The 8,581-nt window shown below is 46.3% G+C and overlaps 2 protein-coding genes across 8 annotated transcripts in view; one reads left to right on the top strand and one right to left on the bottom strand.

Moving 5' to 3' along the window:
- The window catches only part of LOC122185238, an 11,309-nt gene extending 10,506 nt beyond the window's left edge, over positions 1 to 803 (bottom strand). Inside the window, exons 1-3 of one of the 4 annotated variants that reach the window (XR_006180803.1) lie at positions 394 to 550; positions 183 to 271; positions 1 to 82 (exon numbers count right to left, since the gene is read on the bottom strand). Coding sequence is in view for 1 of the 4 variants with exons in the window: in XM_042880834.1 (XP_042736768.1) it covers positions 183 to 271; positions 394 to 523 (219 nt within the window). In the remaining 3 variants the exon portion in view is untranslated. The other 3 variants (XM_042880834.1, XR_006180802.1, XR_006180801.1) reach the window with 3 other exon arrangements.
- Positions 1 to 8,581, top strand: part of FOXP1 (forkhead box P1) — a 337,019-nt gene that overhangs the window by 162,355 nt on the left and 166,083 nt on the right. The window lies entirely within an intron of this gene.

Here is an 8,581-nt window from a genome sequence, read left to right as displayed (position 1 = left end):
TTTTTGCATTTACGATCTGATGGGCACGTATTCCTCTTAGCGGCTCTGAATTTCTGTGAATTCTAAATGAACCGTTCCAGGGCTGTGGAACGTGAGGGATATTTTTACAGGAGTACTCCCAACTTTTCGGGTGCTGTAACATGAAGGCTGCTGTGGTTGCCCACGTGCCCCCCAGGACTCACCCTGTTTCCCAGGCCACCCCGCCGTGCCTTCTCGGCTCTCTTTCCTTGAAGGCTCTCTGTGATTTGGCTCCGGAGGACGGTTTCTCTTCCTGCAAACGGAAAGGCTGTGAGGCTTTGCCGTGCCTCTGGGTTGGGTTTGGAGATGTAGGGAAACGCTTGCACAGAGCAGTGACACAGAAGCACGGCGTGCCGAGGGGAATCAGTCGGCAACCTGTCCGCTCCTCTGCCAGAAGTGCAGCGAATTCATAATGCAGTGTGAGAGCGAATGGCTGCATGGGGACGGATGCACCCGGCATTATGTAACTCAATGAGAAATGCATTGCTGTTGTAGGAGCGGGCATAAATAGCACAGCTAGATAAGTGAGGAAGGGCGCCCTTCATCAAACCTGTGTTACGCAGCTCTGCCTTCAGTCCCCGCTTCTCACAGGGCTGAAGGAAGGAAGCAGCTTCTGCCTAAACTGAGCATTGATCCCAAACCTTCTCAGTACCTGTTGTGAACTTGGCAGCAGAGTTGGCTCTCCCTCTTCCTGCCTCTGCTGCCAGCCTCCCCCAATTGATTTTGGGATCTCTGTGCTTTTTTTAAGGAAGTCACAGTTCCAGAGCAGAACCGGGCAGCTCAGCTTTTCCTCCTCTTTTTTTTTTGCCCTGCTTTAAATGTTATTCCTTAGGTACTCGCACATTTCTGCTCTTTGCCTGTTTATTTGTGTTTCTGCTGAGCTGTTCAGCCTGACCTTTGCTGGGCAGAAGCCTTCTGAAAATGTGAGGCCGGGTCAGGCAATGTCAGTAAACTTCTGCATTCCCAAACTTTTATCCTGTAAAACTGGGAATGTTTTTTGGTGTTTTTTTTTTTAATTGCATCTCATTGTGGTAAACACAAATAAATGTGTATTTTAAAAATCAAAGGATGTGTTTTAAAGCACATTTGTAGCTTTTGCTTTTTGGGCCGTGTAGGGGATGGTAGGAATTAGTGGCCCTTAATTAGACGTGGAGATATTCACATTTTGCAGGGATTTATGTTGGAACGTGGAATGGCGGGTGGCTTGTTTCCTCATTATGAATACTCCCTGCACATAATGAGGTTCATCATTAGTTGATGGAGTGAATTTGCCCTAGCTCTACCTTGAAAGGCACATAATTTACATACTACTTCAGAGCTTAGGCTTTAATGGATTCCTCGATGAATAAAATGAAAAGCTACTTTCTTTAAATTTTTGAACAGTGTTTTGATAATACGGATTTAATAAGACATTCAATTTCCTTGTTAAGTATATTTGAAAGTGCATTCCCAATTTTAGCACCAAATATATTTCCCGGTGTCGCCTGCCATAACTCCGGGCAGCAGCACCGGGCCCAGCGGAGCACTGCTGGCATTTTGGGGACGGAGCGGTGCAGCTCCGGGTGCTCGGGAGCCCCTGCCCTCTCTGTGTGGTGTTAGCACTGTTCTGCTCCTCTTCTGCACTTGCTGTGTGCAGCTGTGCTGATTGATCGACACAAATGCGTCGGCGACTGTCAGCCTGACAGTGACAAACCCGCCGGTCCCACCTCCCTATTTATTTTAATGAGAGAACAGCAAAAACTTTGCCGGTGCAGTTCTGCCTTGGAAAGTGCTGTGGAGATGTGGTCAGAGCAGGTGGAGCTGCGTGCTGCCTGGCGTGCTGCGGTGTCACACGGTGTGGGCTGCTGGGGATGGAGTGACACGGCCCTGCTGCAGGGCAGGAGGCACGGATGGGATGCTTTATTACCTGGGAGCGATGAGCATACATTACCATTAATAGAATAGTCGGTGTCATTCCTTTTTAGGCAATTTACCTCCGCTGCAGACCTGTCTGCTTCAAAATCTTTCTCTGTTCTAAAACATATATTTGTTTAGGGAGTTTTCATTGAAGTGTACATGACAATTACAGCTGTTCATTAACAAAATTGGGTATTTGTTTTAAACTTTAACCAATCACTTTGATATGCTAATTATGGTGTAATTTAATTTGAGCCCTGTAATGATGATGCCGTTATTATGGACATAAATGATGCAGTTAAGCTGAGAGTAATCTCATTTGCATACTGTACATGCCAGTAAATTAAGCCCTTTCTTCGACTGCTTCAGCTTTAATTTTCCACTTCTTTTCACACAGCGCCTTTCAGCCGGTCTCTCATAAGCCCACTTTGTAAGAGCGCTGATGACTGTTTGATGTGGAGAGTTGCTGCACCACAATAATGCACGACACAAGATGTAACATTTAAAGGATTCATTATCTTACTGAGAGTTGCTTTAAGGAGCTGGGATTAGCAGGGGTGGAAGTGTCCTCTGTGGAGTGGCGCAGGTCTCCCAGTAAACCGTTGCCATCTTCCTTCTCCCCCCCTTTTTGCTGTACCCCGGTTCTGGAAGCGCGAGGTGAGGCCTTGCGTGCTCTGCAGGTGTGAGCTGTGGCTGCCTGCCGTGCAGCACGCAGGGCTCTGCGCTGCTCCACCACTGCAGAAAAGCTACTGGATGCGATCTGCAGTGTGCAGATGGGAGACGCCGGGGTCCTGCTGAGGTAGGCAGGTTTGTGGCCCGCTACCCAACGTACGCCACGTGGAATTAAAACTTGTGGCGTTGCTTTGTTTCATTCATTGCTGCTTTCTCCTTTCAAGGTGTCTGCTTGGGCTGAGCTTAACATCAGGTTAGTTTTGAATTTAATTTTTAAGAACTGGAATTTCTGTGTTGTTCCGCCTCCTCATCCTAAAGAAATCTGTGGTTTCAGAAGACTAAAAGTCACTGAAACCAAACAGAGATGAACTGATGAGCAAGTGCTGACTTAAACAGTTAATCTTTCCCCATTTGCCATGTTGTCATTGAGCTGAAGTATTCTCATTGCGCTGTGGCATACGAAGAAATCATGTGAAATAAACAGGGCTCTTTTTATAGCTGCTTACTGTTATGGTTAGATATTTTCATAGTTTAATACCTCTGGAAGTGAAGCCCGTCCCCAGTTTTTAGCAGCAGTTGGCCTCTCAGAAAGCCATTGTTGTGTGGGTAACCAAGTTAACTGAAGAGCGTTATGAAAACCTTGCAATCCTTTCCTTACACAGGGTCCCATGACCACAAATAGTTTGTGCCGTTGCCCATAAACACGCAAGTTAATAACTTCCTGGGTGAGCAGCGTGAAACTGCCGATCCCCAGCGCACGCTCTCCACTCCCACCCCCACCCCTTTACGGTGCATAGCAAGTAAATGGGAGGTCCTGGGCTTACCAACTGCCCAGTGCTGGGTTTTTATGGTCCTCACCTGCACTTTGTCTCTTTGTGTATTTCTCACGTGCTGTTTTGTTTTCCAGCAGGCATCCCATGATAGCCAAGCCTGCCCCGCTGAATTTGTACCTTCATTTCTGTGTCAGGAGCGCAGCAACCATTCCCACAAAGCCCCCGCTCTTCCCACCAGTAGGATTTTAGTTCTCCTGGCATCCCTTCCTAATGGAGAGCGTCCATGGAGACAAGTAAAAGCATGACTCTCTCGTTTTACAAGCCCCTTGTGTTCTCCTTGATAGGACAGCCCGGATAATGACATGCCAGCCAGGGTGGACAACAGAAGTATGTAGTATCAGATCTCAGGGCTCGCTTCCAGCACGACACGTGCCCAGAAGAGGAAAGGTTCTCCATGTCCGTTCTAGGAGCCTGTGTGCTTAAGCATGGCTTTGTGTGCAAGTGCACAAGAGACAAATGCAGCAGCATTTCCCTTGCTCCCTGTATTCAGAGCCCAACCAGGAGCACGGGCAGAGAGAGAGCTCTTCAAAAAATGGGGCAGTGTGGGGCGGGCTCTCCCCAGCTGCTCCAGGAGGTCAGAGGAAGCCTAGTGTAATGCTGGAAAGCTGTGTTCTCTAAAGCTTGTGAAAAGAGTTCTTGACTTGATCCATTTTAGCAGTAGCATTACAGTTCAAGCCTTCCTTTCACAGACAATGTACATATTGTATAACGTATACATATGTCATGGGTGTTGTGTCTTCAGCTTCCGTAGAAAGGAATATATTGAGCGTGACTCTCTTGGGTTCTGGAGAGGTATCAGGGCCGGCCAGCCAGCCACGTGAAGGTAGGATGAACTGAGAGGTGGGGCAGGATGGTTGCTTCTGGTGTTTTTAGTGTTTCATGGATATGACGACGTAGCGCCCTGTCCAGGAGCTTCAGTGTTAGGAGATAATATTTCTTTCAAAGTGATTTCAGTATCTCACCCATAAAGGAGCTGTGTTGTAAGAACTGCCTTCAGAAGTGGTTTCAGGCATAGTTTTTCCTACCATCTTCTGTCTTAACAAAGCACATATCCTTCCTCCCCTCACAGGACCTTGTCAGTTCATTCTGGATAAAGAAATCCGTTTATGAAGAAGATTTTCCCTGTATCATCTCCCTCTTTAATCTGATCCCAGATTGCAATTTTCAGTAAGTTTCTCCTTCCGCACTTTCCAACCCACAAACCTTTTCAACCCAATCAGGTGGGAAATTAAAAGATACCAGTTCAAACGATGTACTGTGCAGCCCTGTTTGAGCATTTCTGTGTAATTCAGGATTGCTGGTTTCAAAGAAATTTTTCACATCAGGTAATGGTAGCTTTCTGCAGAAAGTTATTTCAGGGAGTGTTGAGCTTCATGGGAGACAGACTTCTCCTTTTACAGCTTTGTTTACAAACAGCTTTGTTCTTACCCTTTCCCAGCAAAACAAGTGTTTCTTCACAGAAATACTTTTGGTTGAGAGCAAAGCCACTGAACCTCTCTCTAGAATTATAACTACACCAGATTAAAGAGCAATTTATCATATGCTAATAAACTTACCCCATCAAAGTCTCGGGTATCAAGACGTAGAAACAAAAATAGGCCTCTGATCTCTATCTCTGTACTGCTTTTCAGCATAGTCTTTTAATGGTAACCAGTGAAAAAGCTGTAGGAATTTGTCTTTGTATTTACCAATAGCTAAGGCAAACTGTTATTTGTCACTGTGCCATTACCTGAGTACTGTGCTGTTGGCCTTCCACATCTGTCTGAACTGAGCTGACTGCAGGTTTTGGAGCGTGACGATTCTCTGTCCCCGTTCTTGTGGATTTGTTCATATTTGTGAGCACCTCTTTTCATGGCTGTGGAAATGGACAGGTATTTTTGATCAGGAACCCTGGTAAAACTGTGCCCAACTCCTTTGCTTTCCCAGCCTCAGGAGCCCAAGCAGCTCCCAGCCGGGCTCACCTGCAGCAGCCGGCGATGTTTTGGGAAGCCGAGGAAGTCTGCCTGTTGCTACTGGTCTGAGGTGTCCGCAAAATATAGTGGTAGCTGCTAGAGCTTTTTAATCTATGTCTTGTAGTTCTTTTGGCTGCACCTACCTCTTTCCAGCAGCAGATTTTCCTGTGAGTGAGTCGTGAATGTCTGGCTCACCTGGCTGGGCAGACAGAGCAGTGCAGTGAGATTGCGTTGACTGGTTGTGCCCTGAGCTGAGACTGAAGTCTGTCAGGCAAAGCTGTTAGCAAAAGGACTTGGGGACAAACCGCTCTCCTTTGCTCCCACACCATGTGGGACTGAGCTGACTGGAGCCTCCCAGCCGCTGGCTCTGCCTGTGCCGCGTGCTGGCTTTGGGTGGGAATCCAGCACCAGTTGTGTTGAATTTGGCTTCGCCTAGGCTTCTCCAAATAAAACACTTACCCTAAGGATGGCCTTTCAGAGGTCCATGTTCTTTTTCCAAAGAACTGCAAATTCTTGAGCTGGGCCGCTTGTGTCGTTTCCTGAGACCATTGCTTTTAGGAAGTTGACTGAAACAAATGCTGCTTTCAGGTGCGTTGCCTAAGTCAAAAGCAGCTCTGTTTGAGTTCTGTGAAGTTCATCAGGGTTTTACCATCATTAGCAACCCTATGGACCCAGGCAGTGCTCTCCTGTTTACACGGGTCCCGTTGCATGGCCACCTGTGCCAGGTGGACAGGACTGGGCACTGCCAAGTGGGGCCTTGCCTCTTTGCAAACTGGGCTTGCCCTGGGCCTGAGGAGGAACAAGAAGGCTATGTAAGAAAAGTTTCCTAGGCTTCATGCTGATACAAGGCTTGCAGACTATGTTCGTCATAGCTTGGAGACCCATGGTTTACCTGTGGGATGTTTCTTGTGCTCACTGGTGATGTCTTTTGGGAAGAGTGGGTTGGATCTGGGCGGACGTGCTGTGGGAGGGATGAAGGAAGGCAGTAAGAAGCAAGGAGAGCCTTTCCCAGAGGATGGGGAGTTTTATGTTGCTTTTTGAATGAAACAAATATAAAAAGGAAGAATGAGATGATCGTAAGCAAAATTGGTGCCAAATGTATGGGAATCCATGTGTGTGCTGTAAAGGGAAACCCAGCTCCTGTAGTTTTTCCTTGGAAAATGGCTCTGTTTAGAAGTTGTGTGCAGGATGACCATATAAATGCGGTTAAAGGGCATAGAGTTCTGATCAAAGGGGGAAATTATGAGTAATAAAATAGGAAATATAATTATTGCTACCATTTCAGATCTTATAGCCATAGAGAATCTTAACAGCTAGACAGAAAAAAAAGCCTTGACATTTAAGAAAAGGAGAGAAAAAATCCCCAGATTACAGCTTCTTGAGCTGAAAAAGAGTTGAAAAGTAAAGATATGTTTCCTAGAATCTCTGAATTCCTGAATAAATATTAGTTAGGAGGATTGTGAACACCCTAATTGCTGGCTGAGCTGAATCGCAGCAGAAACTGAGTTACCAAGTTCTGCGCAGGGAAATTTGCAGAAGTCGAGATTGTAGCTGGGTTATTTTCACAAAATGTCCAGCACATATGCTGCACTTGCTTTTATTGTTCACCGTTCTGGTGTCATGTCTCGCTAGATTGAGCTTTGCTACACACCTCCGCCCCCTAACAAACTGGCCCTATATATGCATATAGACAGAATATAAGGAATTAAGCTGTGTGACAGGGAACTTCTGGGTTTTCGATATGCTTGACAAATGTTTTTGAAACACGGTATAAATATACTCTACAATCACAGTGTTGGAGGGGCACATTTTACTCCCTAAAGAAACGTGTGTCTTGGCTTCGTATTCTTCTGTATTTTTTTCTTCTCCAAAGAAATATTTAATATTTTCATGGCACCTATGTTAAGATACTACAGGTTTGGACAGTATGTATTCTCAGCATTGCAGAGTTCCTACTGACACACCTGGACAGACCTCACCACCTAAACCCCTCAGGCCAGAGGCTAGCATTCCATGTCCTCTGAGAAGAGGACTGTAGCCCTTAATAGGCAGATTCCTCAAGGTAGCATCTCCTGTCCCCCCACAGGTTGGGTTCTAGGCTTTGTCTGACATCAGGCATTTCTCCTCAAAGACCCTTCTGCAGGCTTTACTCATCCTTGCTTTCTCTTGCTTGGCCTTGCCCAGCCTTTTTGTTCTTCCTTGGCCTTTTCACCATGCTGTTTTTTTCCTTTCTGACTTTTGGAGAGCATATTGAATTTCTGAAGGTCTGTCCCTCCTGAACCCAATCCCTGTGACCTGCCTGCATCGCTGGAAATGCCTGGAAAGGAGGAAGAGCGAGCGCAGCCAGGATGCTGCCGTCACCCTTCAGGATTGCAGTCGTGTGCCCAATTCCCTGGCAGAAATGCCAGAGCCTATTTAGAGTCAGACATGTAAATATTCTGCTCAAAAATAACAACATTTTTGAAGAAAAACAATCTCATGGCTGAGTGACCCGGAGGAAAGGGAGCATTGGCTTGCGTTGGGTCTCACCTGCTTTGGTGAGGCACTGCGTTCTCATTGTCCCTTTATAAGCTCCAGATGTTTGGACCAGAGATAATCTGGAGAGCATCTCAGAGGCGTGACAAGGGGGATGGGGGCTTTACACCTGCTCTGCCACTGTCTTTTACAGCCACCTTAACTGGTAAATGCTTCTGTGTGCATTTGGCTTCTTCAGACCTGTGTACGTGTCCCAGCTCCCCAGTGAGCATCCTCTGCATTCTGCGAGCTCCAGTTGTAGCAGCACCCGCCTGTGCTGTAGAGCTGTTGCCAAGCCCTGATTAACTCTGGTTGAGATACACTTGGATCCCTGTGCTTCGTGGGGCACGTGGGGTGGAAACATGCTGTATGTTCATCCTCTTTGGAAAGAGATTAAGAAATGTTCTCTCCTCCTCCCTCCTCATGTAAGAGTGGGTAATGTTTATTCTTTCTTTATTAACTGCAGACGTCAAAGAAAAAAGACTGTTGCCCTTTGATTTTATTTACAAGGCAAAAGTGAAAACCCGTTTGATCATATCATGACTGCTTAGCTTCAGCTTAAGAGTGGAAGAGAACCTGTTTCCAGGTCCTATCATGTCTAAATATGATTTTGCTTCTATTTAGTTATCTCTGAATTTCAAATGCAGCATCCTTGCCCTTACTTATTTGTCAGTCTGAGTGAAATTGCTTCATGCT

This window comes from Lagopus leucura, unplaced genomic scaffold, assembly GCF_019238085.1.
Source record: "Lagopus leucura isolate 7727_CA_CO unplaced genomic scaffold, USGS_WTPT01 Super-Scaffold_100028, whole genome shotgun sequence".
NCBI lineage: Eukaryota > Metazoa > Chordata > Aves > Galliformes > Phasianidae > Lagopus > Lagopus leucura.
The sequence above is the reverse complement of the archived record's forward strand: the minus strand, read 5'-3'. Positions and strand labels throughout refer to the sequence as shown.